The 20,562-nt window shown below is 36.6% G+C and overlaps 1 protein-coding gene across 2 annotated transcripts in view; it reads left to right on the forward strand.

Annotated features, from left to right (window-relative positions):
* Window positions 1-203: 203 nt before the first annotated feature.
* The window catches only part of cdin1 (CDAN1 interacting nuclease 1), an 89,984-nt gene continuing 69,625 nt past the window's right edge, over window positions 204-20,562 (forward strand). For both annotated transcript variants that reach the window (XM_067367915.1, XM_067367916.1), the window contains exons 1-2: window positions 204-351; window positions 812-929. In XM_067367915.1, coding sequence (XP_067224016.1) covers window positions 315-351; window positions 812-929 — 155 coding nt within the window. In that variant the 5' untranslated portion in view covers window positions 204-314. The remainder of the gene's footprint in view (window positions 352-811; window positions 930-20,562) is intronic.

A 20,562-nucleotide genomic window follows, 5' to 3' on the forward strand; every position in this document is an offset into this window, starting at 1 on the left:
TTAAAATATAACAAGCAATGAAACAAAATCCTGGTCTGAAATCGATAATTATCAAGTTAATTACCGTTACGATTGACTTCATGTAATGTTCATTTCGCCTCACGTTACAGTCCTCCAATCAGCTTCCGCTATGCTCAACGACAATAGTCATCACGGCCAATCAGGCGCGCGTTTCCTGTTATGTCACGTTTGAACACGTTCGCGGGAGTTGATGAGGAAGTGACGCCGTGAGCCGCAGAGTCTGAAGTGTTTACAGTGCTAACCGTGTTGTTTATACACGTGAAAGTGTTTTTATTTGTCTTCTCGGGTGAATCATGGACTGTGTGTCGGGCAGCAGCGCGGCTGTCGCAGGTACAGTAGCGCTGAAGCGAGCGCGCGAGATGACAACATGTTTCAATGTGTAGATTTAATATCTATCTGTGTAACGTTACCAGATGTAGTATTTAGATAGAAAACACATACATTCGATGCTTTATCTTGTCTTTACACAATGAAACTAACGTCTGTCTTTCACTTTCTCTAAAATAATTACAAAATCACCATGACTACAGTAAAAGCATGTATTATACGTCACTGTCATTTAATAACATCGTGCAGCTGCTTATTTTAAGGACATATCAATGTCAAACTCTGGTTTTTACCATGCTAAATACTGTAAGTGTGGGTTAGTCCTCTCTCTCTCTCTCTCTCTCTCTCTCTCTCTCTCTCACACACACACACACACACACACACACACAAGAACAAGCTGATATCAGTAAATAAATAAGTCAGTCTGTCATTAATGCATGTTTTGTGTCTGTCTCTCTTCCAGATAAGCCGGTGAATAAGATGAAGATGTGCAGGGCAGAATACAGAAGTATCAGCAGGTTCATAGAGCCGCTGCGTCCCTCACGCCAGTGCATGGAGATGCTGAAGACACAGTTTCCACAGTAAGAGCATCACACTCATCACTCCAGAAACACGCTGCACACCGGCTTTCTTCAGAGGCTCGCTTTACTCTCGCAGTCAGTTTGCTGATCACTCTGGTCCTCTTTTTGCTCCTTCTCAGTCAAAAGTGACCGAAGCCTTGAAATGTAACAGGAAAACCAATGTAATATATGAAGAGTTTGGTTCCAAAACGCTATAACTCCATTTTGATTAATTTGAGTAAAAATTAGTTTTCTTTACCAAGAAAGTGGCAAGATGAAAACCACTATTTTCTGTTTCAAACTTTCACACAGAATCTTATGGTTATAAAAACATTAAAAATTCAAATCTAGATTTTGATTTTCAAAGGTTTATTGTAAAAACTGATTATTTTTTCCCCCAAAATGCAATAAATCCATGACATGTTTGTTTTTCAAAATGCAATTAATGCATCAATATAAAAGTTATTTTTCATATTGAAAATACACAACAAAGTAAGTTGATTCACATATATGACAGAGTCTAAACTTTGTCAATCTTATATACGGGCATTTGACTAAAAATACATTCAGTCGTCGCTCCCAAAATGAATTCAACGGGTCATCTTGTTAATGTTATAAATAAATAATGTCTCTGTTTGTCGTTACTGATTAAAGAGTATCTGGCGCCACTGCACGATTAAAATAAACACATTTGCCGAGTACATTGGTATTAAAAACGGCTTTTAAAAACTGTTCACGATTCAGTTTTGGTGAGCGTGACAGAAGTTTGGTGCTGTCGTTGAACTCGAGTGCCTCATCTTCTGAATCTCCTCACGTAAATGATGACATTTCGATGGCTTGCGTTTCTTCCCCACCGCAGAAACCACCACAGGTTCATCAATGCCATCAAAATTATTCATTTTTCTGTTTTTGTTGATCGCAAAGAACAAAGTAGATAAGGAAAACTAGGATGCCGGGTGTATTCAGAGCGCTGTTTACAGTGCGTGGAATGGTGCGCTGTGATTGGTTGAGCGGATATATCGCGTTCTGCAGAGAAGAGAGACTGGCATTTGTTGAGTTTTGGAAAGGAAGGGAGGAAACATGACAGAATAACGCATTTTGTGCAAAATTAATAAATGACTTTTCAATAACGACCAGATACAATACTGATTTTGCCGGAAACAAAAAAAAATTTTTTTTTTAACCAAACTCTTCATATTTTATTGTTCAATAATATTTTTTTGATTATTTTTTACAATTTTGAGGGTGTTTTATGATGCTATGCAATATTTACACAACATTTTTTAGCTTTTTTTTAATTATTATTTTTCAATTTAAGGGAACACTCCACTTTTTTTGAAAATAGCAATGATATTACGCAGCGTCTCTCATAAATGTCTCCATGGTTGCAAGGCACGCTCCCTGTGCAAGCAGGGGGTCACAGGTGCAGTGTAATATCATTACACCTGCTGCACTCATGATATGGCAGCAAAGTTCCTTGATTATTACGCCAGAATGAGAGTATAGTTCCTACTCATATCAGCCTAGAACATCACAACTTTTCATTTTCCGTCAGTCTTAGTACATGATGTAACTACAGAAGAGTCAAGTAAAAAATATCAAAACTCTTTGGTCGTTTTTGAGCGAGATGCTAACGGTCTAATCAGATTCAGTGAACTATGCTAAGCTATGCTAAAGGTGGTACTGCCAGACCCGGAGATCGGCTGAATGGATTTGAATACGGTAAAAGTCAACTGTTTAACTCTAGAGGAGTTGGAAAATGAGCCTATTTTCAAAAAAAAGTGGAGTGTTCCTTTATGGCTTAATATAACATATATGATGTCTCTTACTGAAATATGTAGTAGAAAACCCATGAAAGATTTACGTTTTTTTAAAAATCCATGACATATATTTGGACAATGGGGGGCGCCATTTTGTTTGCATTCAATGTCGATGACGTCAAATGGTTGCACTCACTGCTCTACTGACACTGTCCTATTGCTGTTTTTACCGCAACACAAATCGGAATATAATATATGATGCCACATTGTGCAGATTTTGGTTGTACTTTTCAGTCGATGAGCCACAAGAAAAGCGATCTAAGTCTTTATTGCTTTACTAGCGATACGAGGAGAAAAGAATGGGAAGTTATGAAGAATGTGGACGAATTAAACTTCCTAAATGCGTCTTTGTTCTCTTCACTTTAGCCCTGATGACTTTGGACCTGATGTCACAAATATATCACAAATATGCAGATTTAAATATTTCAAAGCTACAATATTCTGAAAGGATATTGCTTCAGAAATTTAACATTTATATTTACACCACAAAAAGAAATCCTATTTTTTTCCGGACAAGCAACTGTTTTACTTGTACAAGTGTATGACAAGGCTTAATGTCGAGCCCTGTATAAAGTCTTAATGGGTCGCGTTTCAGTTACCATTTCATATTGTCTGACAACAAAAACAGAAAAATATATAGATGAAACAATTTTATTGGGAATTTGGCTGTATTAAAATATATTATGTGAGCAAAAAGGGTAGCCGCAGAGAAGCAAACAAATTGCCGCATTACGTCATCTATCGCCATTTATATATATATATATATATATATATATATATATATATATATATATATATATATATATATATATATATATATATATATATATATATATATATAATGGCATTACATTTAAAAATTGGCATTAAAAAGCATTAAATTAGATTTGATGAAACCTGCAGAAACCCTGAGATTAGTGCCATCTAGTGGGAGTAAAAAAAGAAAAACTAATGTACATGTAAAATCAAAATTCAATAAAAATGTAACAAAAATTAACAGGTTTGCTTTATCACAGCTTAATAAATCGGGGTCTGATCTGATTTCAACCTCTTATTTGAGCAAAAAAATGTATAATTTCAAAATGTAACACTTTTCTGCCGTTGGACCAGTGGATTAATTTGAGCTTGATTAATTACAGGGTGATTATTATCAATGTGAATTTAATACATGCTTATTTAAATATTTGTCTGGTTAATATTAGGTGCTTTATTTTTTCGACCACAATTCGAATGTCATCTTTACTGTGATATTTTATTAGATCAAATCTCTAGGGAAAAAAAAAAAAAAAACTGGCACAGTTGAGCCTCATGTCTGTATTTTATCTATCTAATAATCTGACAACAGAAGAGTCTTCATATGGTGAATATGTTGATTGTGTGTATAATGGCAGAGCCGTGTCTGTTGTGTCCGTGACACTGAGAGCGTGTCTTTATTGAATGTAACACATGTAATCCCGTCAGACCCCTGAGACGCCCATGATTCTTCAGAGGTCACTTAGAAAGTCATATGAAGCAGGAGCTTCCTGTTTTCATCGCGCAGTAATCACAGCTCCAGTACAGCCCCGTGCGTCCCGCAGGAATACAGCGTCTACCCTCAGTGCGCCGCCGTTATTGGCGTCAGCACTTTATAGAATGCAGTGTGTATTAGTCTCGTGCCCCAGATGTGCTGCTTTATATGCCATTGTCCTCCTGGAATATCCTGATATATGGCCTCGTTCGCACCCGCTCACAGTGTGTTTTGTCTTTCAGGCAGGTTCAGTGCAGGACTAACGTTTGCACTTATTATTCCCATGACCAGAAGCATGACCAAAACAACAGCCAAATTTCAGTAGAGTGCATTAGTGCTTCCCACTTATTCAGCGGCGCTGGTTCCGGAATGATTTTCTCCATTCAAAAAAGCTTTGTTTAAAAAAATTAACCAAACCATGTGGCTACAAAGTGAATCACAACATTTCAAACTTTGATTTGAAGCAAAAAAGCTTTTGAAATTCAGACACGAAAAATACAAGACTTAATGGTTTTAGTGAAGGAAAGTACTACAGTCCCATGAAGCACTGTGAATGGCAATCAAATTAAAATTATGTAGAAATATAAAACTATTCATTTAAAGTTGTTTATTACATCTATAAACAATTTATTTTACGTTTATTGCAAAATATGCATACATGTACACAAATATTTAAAGGGGTCATGAACTGTTGTTTTATTGTTTTATAATGTTTCCTGGGGTGCACTTATAATGTTAGTATGCTTTATACATCAAAAATTGTCATAATTTAGAAATAAAAGGCATTTTTCCTACCCTGATTTTAGCCTCTGAATCCACAGTGAAATGTACCAAATACAAATAAATAAAGCTCAACTGAGACATTCATATTGTTGAAAATAAATAACCATATTTCTGCATTAGGATCCTTTGAAAGGTAATGTTATTTTAGTCCTGTATCGCTCTTCTCTCCTCATCATCTCACTAACACACCAGTGGGCGGGGCTAATGATGCAATGATGAAGTAGGCGTTGATTTCTTCTGTGGAGGCGGAGTTTCACCATCTATAGACACATTCCAGGATCAGTCGTTCTCTGGGTCTGGAGTCAATAAAAGCTTTTATTGGAATAACAAGGACGTTTTCAGTTCTGAAACTTACAGGATCAAAAGCTCAAGAAAGTTATTTCTCGATTCAAGTATTTTGACAGTGTAAGGAGACTTGATTCCATCATCTGAGTGGGCATTCATGGGAGTGGGCAGAGCTAAAGAGCTCTTTTTGGCACAGTTTACTCATCTTGACTCTGATTGGTGGAATTTTCTGCCTAGCATCATGGGTAATGTAGTGTTTCACCACAAAACAGATGTTAATGATTATTTTAAAATAAGTTGAAATAATGCGAATGAGTGGCTTCAACAGAAGCATATACAATCGGTTAACAACCACTAAGCTGCACTGTTTTCACAGCCTGCAAAATGATTCGGCTCGTCCAATCAGCTGAGGGGTGCTCTGGAGGCTTCGTGATTGGACTGGCAGGAAATCGGGCTCTTAAGACACAACATATTGACTAGGCCATCCATCATCTCTTAGCGTGCGCTCAGGCCTGCCAATACACCCCCCGTCTGAGAGCCACGGGCCTTGGTAAATGCTAGCGTGGAGGAGGGGGTGGCGAGTGTCGTCCTCTGTCGTTCCTCATCTGTGTTGACTGCTGGGAAGGGCCTGAGCTCGTCCCATCTGCATGCTTTGTCATCTCTCAGCACTGAAAACATTGCATCTGATGTTTAACCTCACCCTGTCCTTTATAGGCCACTATGACATCAGTTTTTTTATTTTCCCAAATTCATTTTTTTCCGGATATAGTATTTTTCTGTTTTATATTTTTTCCATACTCCATTTTTATCATTAAATAAAATTTTTGTGATTAAAAAGCATGTCTAATTAATTAAAATCATGAAAATTATACAGTTTAACAACAATTCATTAAACATTTAACAAAAACACATTTTTAGGGACCTGAATAATTCTTGTTTTATTTTTTTCTAAAATTCAGAATATTATTTTTCCACAAAATTCTATGTTTTTCATTTGAATTTTTATGGATTCCATTTTAATGATTTAATTTTTAATAATAAAAAATAAATAAATAAATAAATTCTGGAAAAATGAAAGAGTGGCATGGGACACACACATCAGATGCGATACACAATTTAATTTTAGATCAGATTCCAATCGGATACACAAATCATCCATCGGACTTGGACTGACAGTGTGAACGTAGTCCTAGAAAACAAATCAGTGTGTTAAAAGCCAATCAGAACCATAAAAAGACTCTGGCAACCACACACAACTTCAATTATTAAGACTATTTATTTCCCCGCCATTGACATTATTTTATATCATTTGTGACAGAATGCTTCCATGTCGTTGAATAATTGTTTCGGCAATCCATGCTTTCACTGTTATATGGTAGGGGGTACTGAAACAGTACAGAATCTCCAGATCCAAAAACATGCGATAGAAGATGTTGTAGATTGCTGATGCACATGTAATGTGCATGATGTGTGATCATCAAACATTCTACAGCATATACATCAAAATTGCCTAATTTTACTGAATGAAATATTGAACCCTTGAAGAGGAAACGACTGTGAAGCTTTGAGGGTGTTGATAAACTCGATCTATTCCATCTGTGTTTTGATCATCATTCTGAATCCCATTCAGACAAAGTCTTTGGCAATGTTATTTTTTTTTGTAACTTGCCAATATTGAGGCGTTGATAAAAAAGAATGAAGCTTGAATAAAATGCAGTGCTTCCCATGAATTATCTAGACTCCGGCAGCCCGCCATTCTCTAATCTGTGCCGCCACAGTTTCATAATGAACTGAAAATATTTTAAAACTTCTTATAATAACATAAAAGGTCTCTAACATTGTTTTGCACCATTGCTTTGGCAAAGTATCTCTCAATTGAAGTAAAATCAACCAGCTTGGTGTTGTTACACTTTATAGCAGATCAAATCCTTATTTGTGTTCTCAATCATCCCCTACATCCTCATTCACTATTCCCTACATTAGTCCACTGATATAGTCCATTTGAAGCAATGAATGAAAATGAGTGAGTGAATAATAACTTAATTAGGACTTTATACCTGTATGATATTACGCTGTATCCACATGTGACCACCTGTTCAGAAGATGGATGGGTGCCATCTTCTGGTGAGACGTGGGAATTTGTTCAGTGCTCGAATTTCACAGTGCATTATGGGTATTCTCTAGTCGTTGAGCATACATCGGTTGTGCACTTGTTATTGCAGTGCATTGTGGGATTGGATGAGTGCACTTGATAACATCCACTATGGTTTCAGACATCACTACAAATGGTTGTCCCCTCAAGTAGTGCCCTATTTAAAGGGTTAGTTCACCTAAAAATTAAAATTTTGTCATTTATTACTTGCCTTCATTCATCCATAAGACCTTCGTTTGTCTTCGGAACACAAATTAAGATATTTTTGTTGAAATCCGATGGCTCAGTGAGGCCTGCATAGGGAGCAATGACATTTCCTCTCTCAAGATCCATTAATGTACTTAAAACATTTAAATCAGTTCATGTGAGTACAGTGGTTCAATATTAATATTATAAAGTGATGAGAATATTTTTGGTGCGCCAAAAACCCCCCCAAAATAACGATTTAATAATGACAACAATGGCCAATTTCAAAACACTGCTTCAGAAAGCAACGGAGCATAATGACTCAGTGTGTCGAATCTGCTGTTCGGAGTGGCAAAGTCACGTGATTCAGCCGTTGGCAGTTTGACACACGATCCGAATCATGATTCGATACACTGATCCATTTATGCTCCAAAGCTTCCTGAAGCAGTGTTTTGAAATCGGCCATCACTCAATAAGTCATTATTTTGTTTTTTTGGCGGACCAAAAATATTTTCATTGCTTTATAATAATATTGAATGACTGTACTCACATGAACTGATTTAAATATGTTTTTAGTACCTTTATGGATCTTGAGAGAGGAAATGTCATTTCTCACTATGGAGGCCTCACAAAGACATCAGATTTCAACAAAAAATATCTTAATTTGTGTTCTGAAGATGAACGAGGGTCTTACGGGTGTGTAACGGCATGAGGGTGAGTAATTAATGACATTATTTAAATTTTTGGGTGCACTAACCATTTAAGATATTTTTGATGAAATCCGAGAGGTTTATGACTCGTCCATGGACAGCAATATAATCAACACTTTTTTAAGGTCCAGAAAGGTGCTGAAGACATTGTTAAAACAGTCATGTGACTGCAGTGGATCAACCTTAATGTTATGAAGCGACGAGAATACTTTTTGTGCGCAAAAACAAAACAAAAATAACGATTTTATTCAACAATCTCTTCTCTTCGTGTCATTCTCATACGCTGTTTACGTTCAGTGCTTCCAGGTTCTACATCAAAACGCCGACTCATTATTAAAACTTGTAATAATCATAAGTTTTAATACATAGTGTAGCCTTATAAAACAGTCTAATTATGCGGTTCATGGTTTCTCGTCCGTAGAATGCACCACTTCCGGTATTTTGCCGGTTACTCGACATAGGTAAATTGCATTTGAGGATTTTTAAAAATTGAGTATCTTGAAAGCCCTATTATTATTATTTTTATTATTATATTCTAATTGTATTTCTTCCTAAAACTCCAGTTTTGAATGTAATGTAGAGACGCTACTGGGTAATTCTGTGTCAAATCAACCAAATTCCCTAAACTTCCCTGGCTCAAATTTTTGATTTTATTATTATTTTTTTTTTTCTGTAAAAAGATAAACATAAATAGTGAAAGCCAAAATATTAAATGTCATGAATGTATATTTACTGAGTAATCCACTATTATGTAGAGGAGGTCAAAATGACTATTTTCACCTGAGATTTGGAGCCAATTTACAGGTGTGTAAAAATGACTTTAGAAAGATGGCAGCATCATTATTTTATTTTTACAGAGATTGGTAGGTCTATTAATAAAATCTGTTGACTTTAGCAATCTAATAAAAGTCAGTATATTTATGATTACAAATTTGAATGTTAGGTGCAATTAACTGAGTAACCTGCAGTGTTTTTACAAAATAAAACTGGCAGCTGTGGTTGCCAGAATAACTCATTTAGAAGGAAAAAAATACATTTTAAACCATTAAATCCAACAGCCTTTTCCTGCTGACTTGGCAAAGCCACAACACTGGTGGTAAAGAGAATCGCATGATGAATCAATGTTCACCAATTAACAGGTTTTTACTTTCGAATTGTGCAGTCTTTTACAGTCAAAATGGCAATATATTTTTACAGTGTGATGAATTGTGATTAATCACAGAAAACTGTGATTTAATTGGTTAAGAATGGCTTCACATCCCTGATTGTAGTGTAGTGTAATATAAATGCTTCTGAAGCGCATAGCCTATATCCGTCTCCTCCGTGTCTGTGGGTTCCTGAGCTCCTGTCATGTGTCTGCCGGACAGGAAGGAAGACGCTCCCGTAACACAGATGTTGGGAGTCATCTGTCTGCCAGGCCTCTCACGGCCCGAGCTCTGGCTGTTCTGACGGGAACGCCAATTGGACACGGTGCTGTCACTCTCCCCTGTCTCACAATGGAGATGCATGCAAATCCAACGTCTACAATGAGGGGCGTGATGGGTGGCTGGCGAGCTGTGACATCAGCCGGGCCTTTCCTCTGACTTCTGAACATTAGAATTGGAAATGAAGAGCACTCGTCCGGTTCATATGGAGCGCTGGCACTCCTCCCCTGAGAGGGGCCGCGGCCAGGCCCCGTACAACCCCATGAATGAATTTGGGTGTAATGATCGGCCCTCTTTAAAATGCCATTCCACCCAGTTTGCATATGTCTGCGGAGCCGGGAGAGAGGAATACGGGAGATTCTCACTCGGGCAGATGCTCCCCGTTTGGGCGTGTTCGAATGCGAAATCGCCAATGCCAAGGACCTTAATGCATCTGAAACGGCCCTAATGTGTCGTTTTCATCAGCGCTGAGGCGGGCTGCAATATGTTGCCAGTGGCTCGCTTGGGGAATATGAATTTTGATTAAGGATGCACTCAGGCTTTTGAAATTCTGAAGAAGTGTCAGAATAATGGATGTCGAGCAAATGTCAAGCTTTTGTTAATTTCTCTGTTATTGGGGGTTTATCTAGCGCGATCTGTGCAGTAAACCACGGTGAAGCCGGTGTGCCATTGATATGCTGATTGCTTGGCTGCGGACACAGTGTTTGTGATGGCAAGGCTCGGGCCATAAGCGCACCTCATTGATTATTTATCGCTCATCTGCCAGTTATCCTCCCATTACATGCCTGTTAATCCAATGGCCAGGTGGGACTGACGTTAACCAGCCTCATTTTATCAGGCATGCTGAGTCTGACTGGTTTACCATCACTTGTGTTACTTTCATGAACTCAGAATCAGACTGTACTCTTGGCATGAGTACCTGAGTCCCTCCATCTACATCCATTGATCATAAACATACTCCACATAAAGTCCTTCTGAAGCGAAGAAGTGCGTTTGTGTAAGAAAAATATCCATGTTTAACAAGTTATGAAGTAAAATATCTAGCTTCTGCCATACTGCCTTCTGTATACAACTTATGAAAAAAGTGTAACTGACAATGTCTCAGTTAAGTTTTTTCCATAAGTTGAATATGGAAGGTGTAGGATGTAGCATAATCATTTTGAACTGTGAGAGTTTTACACTTTCTTCTAAAGTTGAATATGGAAGGTGGTCTAGCGGAAGCTAGTTATTTTACTTTATAACTTGTTAAATATGGATATTTTCGGGATAATTAATATGTAGGCCCCCAATATTTGCATATGCCAGCTCATGTTCAAGGCATTACACAAAGGCAGCCAGTTTTAACGTCTGGATCTGTGCACAGCTGAATCATCAGACTAGGTAAGCAAGCAAGAACAACAGCGAAAAATGGCAGATGGAGCAATAATAACTGATATGATCCATGATATCATGATATTTTTAGTGATATTTGTAAATTGTCTTTATAAATGTTTTGTTAGCATTTTGCTAATGTACTGTTAAATGTGGTTAAAGTTACCATTGTTTCTTTCTGTATTCACAGAGACAAGAACCGTCGCTATTTTCATTTTTAAACACTTGCAGTCTGTATAATTCATAAACACAACTTCATTCTTTATAAATCTCTCCAACAGTGTGTAATGTTAGCTTTAGCCACGGAGCACAGCCTCAAACTCATTCAGAATCAAATGTAAACATCCAAATAAATACTAGACTCACATGATCTGATGTATGCGTGCAGTATGCATGACTGACACTTTGTAAAGATCCATTTTGAGGGTTATATTAGCTGTGTGAACTTTGTTTAAGGCAAGCGCGACCTCCGGGGGCGGGGGTCGTGAGGAATTAAAGGGGAAGCAGCCTGAATCGGTGCATAGTTAATGATGCCCCAAAATAGGCAGTTAAAAAAATTAATAAAAAAAAAATCAGTGGGGTATTTTGAGCTGAAACTTCACAGACACATTCAGGGGACACCTTAGACTTATATTACATCTTTTAAAAAAAACGGTCGATGGCACCTTTAATAATAGCCTATTACTGGTGTTATTTATTGCTGTTACTTTTTGGTTATGGAATATTATTTCTGTGTATGTAGGATATGTTTAAGACAAGTTTGTACTAGTGTTGTCATGATACTGGAATTTATAATTTAGATGCGATACCTTGAAAAATATCGATATTCAATACCACTGGGAAAACTGCCATGTGTGTATAAATTATATATATATATATATATATATATCTCTTGAGTGTGAACAGAAAGTGTAACGTCAGCTCGGCCTGTGGCACTGGAGCACTGCTCTTTCTCTCTCTGATCACAGAGCTGCCAGTGTTTATGTGCTCAGACCAGAGGAAATCAGCCCAGTGAAAGAAGAGGCTGTAAGCAAGAATGCATTTTCAGGGTGTCAGGACTGATATGTTGAAAGCATCCTTGATTTGCTAGAACCGGAATGAAATTCTTCCTTGTGGTGAGTCCTGTTATGCTCTGCCAAGACTGTGCTTGAGCTCTGACGTGTGTGCAGAGAACATCATTCATGAAAACACACTGTTTGCCCTTCTTAAGTGTATCCAGAAACTAAATCATACTTGTGACCAGGATTATTATAGTTATGCACTATTAAAGCTAATACCATAAAAACATTTGGTTCTTGAAATGAAATAAATGTTAACAGAAATAAAATCAAGTACAAAAAACATAAACAGTAAAATTTCTCATTTTCATTTAATATAACTTGATGTAAACATATTTTTAAAAAATGATAAAAGTCTTTCAAAATAAGTTTCTTATCATGCCAATCAGAAAAATGTATTCAGTTTCAGGACGTGATCACATGACCCTCATGGTGTATTGTTTTGGCGATGGATGATGTTTGTAGTGTGAAGTGTGTGTGTTTGCGTACTGGGATCAGTTGCAGTGCTGGAATGGAACAAATTGCCCAGAATGGTACAAGCATCGGTAGCGTTGCTTCAGGCAGGAGGCCATAGGCCAGCGTAATCTGTTTCCTCGCTAGAGCAGCGGATGCCCAGTGCATGATGGGTAAAGGAGGCTTTGCTGACAGTTTTCAGGAGAAATGCAGTAATGATTCGTAGAGGCCAGACCAAAATAACTTTAACACGTCCTGTCACAGAAACCGCTGCAGAGTGCCACCTTTCACGGCCGATCATAATTAGCGCTGGGATTGTGTTATACGCGTCTCTGTTTGAGGCGACTATTGAGAAGCCACTCCGACAGCTGGAGAGCATCCATGTGTTCATTTAGTAAATGACTCTCTGTGAATGTCCTGTGCACAGATTCAAGAGCCGCTGGAGGACTGGATTTACTTCTACAGTATTTATAATAGGGATGGGCATTTTTCCCAAATAATGTATTTGAATATTTGGGCTCATAAAAAAAAAAAACAAATACTCGAATATTTGTTTATTTAAATTAACTTAAACAAGAAGAACTTTATTTTTTTTTAATTCATCAAGAGTTTGTAACCTGAACAAGCATACGATTAGGCAATATACACAACAAGCTTACATTATATCTTAAGGTTTTATTTTAGTTAAAAGCATTAAACAATTTGTGCAAACAAAAGCATTTAAGCTCAAGCAAAAACACTAATAAAGCAGACAGCGCCAGTTATCGTACAAAACGTATACAATCGAGTCAGTATATGGTTATTGTTTTCATATAGTTTCACATGTTGAGAAAAACAATAATATTACCACATGCTCGGGTGAGAAAACGAGCCGCGCTGACAGACGTTGCAGAAACAAGATAACAATAAAACATAACGGTATGCTAAGCTAAGTTTCTAAGTCTTTCCTCATTTCATGTGCTTTCTCAATATGGTGGTGATATTATGATAACTCGGTTTCATTAATTAATTTGATCAAAAGTAATTCCATTGTGTACGATCATTTTCATCCACGTAATTCCAAACTTCGCGAGGCAGACGACAACATTATGATGAAATAAACTTGTTAAACGCTGCACAGGGCCACCTGGTGCATTTAGTTATAACTGCGAGTTTTAGTGATTAGGATTTATCATGGATTCACTGTATTTACAGCCAGCAAAGCAACATAGTAAAATTCGAATAGTATTTTTATTTTTCGAATATTCGAATGTTCGACTATTTGTGCACACTCCTAATTTATAAACTCTATGGCTCGGTTTCATAGACAGGGCTTAGGCTAAGCCAGGATTAGGCCTTAGTTCAATTAGGGTATTTGAGTAGCTTTCATAAATGTAATGTTTCTTTCTACTGGTGTGCATCTTGAGACAAAACAATGTCACTGCTGACATATTTTAAGATATGTCAGTACAAGTTGCTTTCAGTTAAAACAGCTCAGTCATGAATTTTAGTCTAGGACTAGCTTAAGCCTTGTCTGTGAAACCGAGGGGAAATGGTTTATTGGTTCATTAGGGATCATTGATATAGGCTATTCATGCAACTTGCACAACATGTAAGATTTTTGCAGTAAAATATCCAAAAACCACTAGAACAGTGTTATATATTTTGTTGACTTGTGTACTTACATTATCCCAAATGTTTCCAAGAATGTTTAAATCCAGAGAAATAAGCCATTTTAACCAGGACACGGACCGTGCCCGTGCGCCTCCTATCAGTGACATGATACCCGCGTTACCCTCGATTTCCGGTTTTATTTTGTAGAAACCATGGAAACACCAAAGACACTTTAATATATGATGTGTTTTATTATACAGGTGAACAACAGTTTGGACACATTTATAGACTTAAAACTAATCATTGTTATATAGCTCATCATTGTTAGTCTTATTGTTTAAATCTTGTTTTCTTGTTTATATTATGATATTGTAAAATCGATCTATCTTAATGCAGTGTGTAACAGTGTCTCACAGCAGCTGCCGAGTGAACGCACAGAGTAACGTTATAACATCATTTTCAACACACTCAGATGTATCTAATATGATAAACAGAGCTGTGTTACCCCACATACACTTGACCGGAAGAAGCGGAAACGGCGATTGTGGCATAATAAAAGTCCCACTGATCTCAAGCTGTGTTTTGCGCTCGTCTCTCATTAGCAATCGCTCCAGCGGCCTCGTTCAGCTTCAATATCACTCGGCCCTGCTCTGCTTCATACTACAGTAACATTAATAATCTCAACCATGAACATGATTTCTGCCTGAGTCCCATCCCGATTCTTTTCCACCAGCTGTGAGGTGAAGAAGACAACTCCCATGAGTCCGTGCTTAATGTCTACATCAAGCTATGCCTTTGTTTTGAATAAGTGGAGAAAAACAACATATCGTGCCTTTAAATGTTAGTATATGCAGAAAAAAACAATATATTTCATTGTTACTTCATAATGCATTAATTGTAAAAATAACTTTAGGTTTATCACATCACCCAAGACCTTCAGACCATTCGAACGAATTTTTCCCCTTTGAGCAGAAACAGATACACACATGCGTCTCGAGCTTCTGTCTGCGCTGTTGTGTTGATACGTCGCATTCATCATAGTTGACTGTTTCTCTTCATGTCGATGGAGGCGAGGCAGATGTTCCTTTGCACTTATCTGCATGTGTAATTAGGCCAATTTGCATATGTAGAGCATGAGGCAAAAACACAAGCGCTTTTGCTTTAGTGATAAATATTGACTTAAGGGGGAAAAGCTTCATAAGACGCGATTATCAGACGTTACACACTCGGACCGCTGCTGCAGATTTGTTTATGTGAGCATACATTTCCAGATGTCATGAAGTTCACTCTCAGTTGTTTGTGTATTAACCTAAATTTACTCCTGCCAATAATAATTCTGACATTAAATGTTTTCTAAAACACCTTAAAGTCATTGGGATTGAAATGAGCTTTTGCCTTGACGGATGTGACGCTCTCTCTACATTCAGATCTGTGGCAAATGCTCATTATTATCAGAACATATGACGTGCCGGCGCTCCATTAGCCAGGTGGCATTCATTAGGTTAATTGCTGCCATTTCTTATTATTAATAGTTTGTGAAAGTGACACGCTTGGAAATGGTTCAGTCCATGATTAAAGACTTTAACCAACCGAAAGCTGGTTAGGTGGTGTGCTTTCATTTTCTTATTTTCTCTTTTGTGATGCAAGTGAAGATTTGATCCTGATAAAGCTATTTTCTTTTTAAAAACAGTTTAACATTTTTAAAATATTTAACAGTAAAAGTAGATTTTTTTTTTTTGAATGAATGAATAGATTAGTTGAAGGTGTAGAGTTCGACACACTGTGCATATTAATGCATCATGCGCGGCTGTCAGGAAGGGTAATTATGGTCATAGCGGCTGATTCCCAAAGCGCTCTTGTGTTTCCAGACCTTCTGTTTTGTCATGTTGGGGATGACGAGCTGTAGGCCATCAGCATTACGCTCTTTTATGACCTTCTAATGATGCTCTGTATTTTAAAGTCACCATGAAATCAATTCTTGGTTTTTATGGAATATTGCAGTGTTTATTCTAAATGATTTATTCATGCACATCATTATTGTATTAAAATTATGTGTCTCGTAATCTTGAATCGGAATATCTTCCCCTCCCTCTTGCAGCATGAGGGTGATGATGAGGGCGGGGCAACCTGTCACTCACATGAGATCCACCAATAGCAAACCACAACCATCCAATCAATTCCACATGGACAAAATCAAGCCCCGCCCTATGTTTGTTGTTCTTCCAGAAGCGTTTCACTCGGATACATGACGTAATAGGGAAGAAAAGATGAGCACAACTTCCAGTTCATGATGACTTTAACGCTGATTAAATGTTTCGCTTGATTTCCCTGATTTCAGGAAGTTGTGTTTATGGAATAGGAAAGCTTTTGTAGCTGCTAATGCTTAGATGCATAGAGAATAGTGAAACTGATTCTGTTGTTTCAGTTTTTGATTTTCTGTGATCCTCTGCACTGTGACTGCTTTAAGTCACTAATACTGCAGTCTTCCAATAGTCCCAACCAGGAATGCGATTGGGATTTTCAGGACATTCAGGACATGTTTGTTCCTGTAACCTTGTGTTTGTTTTGTCCTGCTCATACGAACAAAACTTCAGTAAACATTATTTGAAGCTCCTGCCAACCAATAAGCTTTGTGCTTTGATGCATTTGATATGAAACAAAGTCTCAGCTTTCAAATTCTGTCAGTTTTATCATTATAAATTTGTTTTTGTGTCTTTAATGTGTGCTGACAGATCACTGTAGCGCCTCAGTTGAACTGATTATCTCTTCCTCTTTACTACTAGTTACAGTACCAAATAAACATGAATGAACATCAGAAGGAATGTTGAACGATTCTGAATAACTTACTGAAATGAATCACGTCACATGTAATCGATCAATCAGTATTTCAACTGTGGAAAGACGTCAATTAAACGGCTTGAGAACAATGTGCCACATAACGTCACATCTCAGAAAAGCCATTCAATGATTATAAACTCGATAGTCAGCTAGAAAAATATCTCTAGAGAGGAGTGTTTTGATGCAGTTTATTACATCTTCATTATATTTGTATTCAACCTGTTTTTATTGAATTTAATAAATCTGTCATGAAAACAAGTGTTTATGACAGCCACCGTTTAAATAATTGGAGTAGAAACATAATTGTCATTAAAATGTTATTATCATAACATTATTATTATAAAACCTGCCTTATGTGCCCAATTTAAATGTTTGTATACAAATTAGTTGTTAAAAAAATTGTTGCGTACTGTACCTGATACATATCCAAAAAGAATCGATATTGAATCAAATTGACTTAAAATGGGATTGAATCGAATCACAAGCTTATGAATCGAAATGAAAAGGAATCATGAAATTTGTCAATGCACAGCACTAATATTGAGCACATTGCATTGTGGAATATTGCTCATTGTGCATTGTACATCAGTTGTATGATGCAAAACACATTTAACCTTTATATTATTAAACACAAAATAAGTATAATTGCATTAGCGATTAATTTGTGTATGGTTTCAATGCAGGACAAGCCCTGGATGTAATGTGATTGGTCATACAGAACCTTTCAAACTATAAATTCTGTGTAGTGCTGGTAATATGTGATTTTGAGCTCGCTCATACTGTACTTGTTTGCTTCTGAATGACTGAACATGAGCAGTGAGCTGTTGATGGCTTCACTGCAGACGCAAAAAGCTGAAATGAAATTGAAGTTCATTAATAGTGTTTGAAAACCAAAAACGTGTAGCCAGTAATGGTGATCTTATAATGTCTAAATATCAGCTACCTGAGTGATAAATGACTTACAGTACACTACAAATCAAAAGTTTGGGGTCAGTATGTTTACTTTTTGTTTTTTTTAATAAAGAAATTAATACTTTTGTTCAGCAAGGATGTTAAATTGATCAAAAGTGACTGTAAAGATCTATATAATGCAAAATATTTCTATTTCAAATAAATGCTATTTAAAAAAATAAAATAAAATTCTATTCATCAAAGAATCCTGAAAAATAAAATGTATGATGGTTTACACACAATTCTGAAGCAGCACAACTGTTTTCAACATTGATAATAATCATAAATGTTTCTTGAGCAGCAAATCATCATATTAGAATGATTTCTGAAGGATCATGTGATGTAGTAATGCTGAAAATTCAGCTTTGATCACAGGAATAAATTACAGTTTCACATGTATTCACATAGAAAACAGATATTTTACATTGTAATAGTTTTCCATCTTACCGACCCCAAGCTTTTGATCAGATGCAGTGCCTCTCTCAGGTCCTTGTGTTAAAGCGTTTTTTCATCCTGATGATGTATTTACTCATGCGAGAGCATTTCAGACCTTAAAGTGTGAGTCTAAACAAGCCCATAATTCAAAGTTCAGCCCATTGTTTGACACAGATCTGTTTTCACAGATATTAAGGGCAGTTTACCTCACTTTAAACTCAACAGGCTAAAGATTTAGCAATTAGGGCCTAATCACGATCATTATATGGTGTAATCCATCTGAAGCCTAACAGATGTGTGAATGTGGGCTGGTCAAGGTCCGGTGTTGATGTCTTCACGTAATGGCTCTTATTTGGCCGGTCCGGCGCTCTCCCGGGTGTGTTGTTGTAAATGAAGCCTGTGACTGGAATGTTCTCTGATCTTCACGCTGTTTTTCTTCTCTTTGTTCACCCAACAGACTGACTGCAAATACTGAGCCAACAGATTGTGATTTCATGTTTTTCTTTCTTCTCTTGTTCACTTTGTAGTGTTTTTTTGTTTGAGATTTTGCAGCCGTGAACAGCTTCACACATCGAGACTTTGTTTTAGTATTGTCAAAAATAGTTTTTTCGATCTGAATATTTCAAAAGTTTTCAATGCTCATTTCCCTCAGTATTGTTACTGATTTCCAGCGGTTGGTAATGTTTTTTGTTTGTGAAAAAATAATTTCAGTGCATCACTAATCAGTGCATCACTTTCTTCAATTTTTTTTCTCTATGGTTTCGAAATTATATTGAATATCAATATTTTTCAAGGTATGGCAGAGCTGCCACCACATTGCCCAACTGATAAGACCTGCCATTTCTGCTGCACATGAGAAACAGCAAACGGCAAATGAAAGCGGAACAAAACCACAGTACTCAATTGAATTGCTCAGTGCGAACCATTTATCAGCTCAGACGCAAGCTCAGAACAGATGTACTGGTGGGCCAATCTCAATCACATGACACCGTTACAGCGATGGGAGATCCAGTGAGAAAGTATTTGAATTCCCCAGAGCATTAATAACATTGCTGCAAGGTGTAAAGAGAAGTCAAACACTGCTGACTTGGAAGGAGAAACATGCCATGAACGAACAAGTTTTAGAAGGCTTTTTAGTCCATAAATCACCAACATTCACCATGGATTTAATGTAGCAATGCTAACTTTAACCATGGTATTGTGGCAGAAATAGTTGAATGCTTTTACATTATTCATTTAAGGGTTTGTACAACCTTTTGAGGGTGAAGAATGTCTTTTCAATGACTTTCAAGTGCATCACAAAACTTTTTCCAGTACCTCAAAGCTCTAAACATTTATCTGATTAAAATGTTATTTTTAATGTAATGGTCAAATACATTATTTGTACATTCTTCAAAGATTTTAGCCATTTTTAAATTATAGTTTCAAGATGTAGGAAAACGAACACTTGGTGGCAAACAAACACTTTTATTTTTTTTTTTTAATTTAAAAATAAAAAAAAATACCATATAGCCACCAGTAGCAGAGGAGCACTTACTGACTTATTAGACATTTCTACACCCTAATTTATATTTTTTTCACACTTTTTGCTTTTGAATTTATATTCAGACAGTATGAAATATCAAATCATCAGTAAATAAATTTTTGTCAGTTTGGCACTTTTTGTACTGAAGTATGAAGTAGGAAATTCCATACAGTGTCATGAAAAACAAACTTTTCTTTAAATTGGTAAAGAAAAGATCATATGCAGCTGCAGGCAGATGTTAGTCTGGAGCTGTTAGTGAAGTTAATAATTTCAGTATATTCCAGTCAGCTCTATACTTTGCTGCATGTACTTTCAATGAGGACAGAAGGCATATTGCTTTTTGTTTGCAGAGAAAAAGCTTTTGATATATTTAAATACTAGCCAATATTAATAACTAATGTGGGAAAACAGGCCAATAACTGAATAGTTATATGATTTCAATAATATGAATGAAAACTTTCCAGTCTGTTACATAGTGCTGAACTTTATTACACAATCAATTATTAGTATATAAAATCAGTTAAATAAAGTGAAAAAAAAATCTGTTGTATTTTGAGAACATT

Source organism: Chanodichthys erythropterus, chromosome 18 (genome assembly GCF_024489055.1).
Source record: "Chanodichthys erythropterus isolate Z2021 chromosome 18, ASM2448905v1, whole genome shotgun sequence".
In the NCBI taxonomy this organism is placed as follows: domain Eukaryota; kingdom Metazoa; phylum Chordata; class Actinopteri; order Cypriniformes; family Xenocyprididae; genus Chanodichthys; species Chanodichthys erythropterus.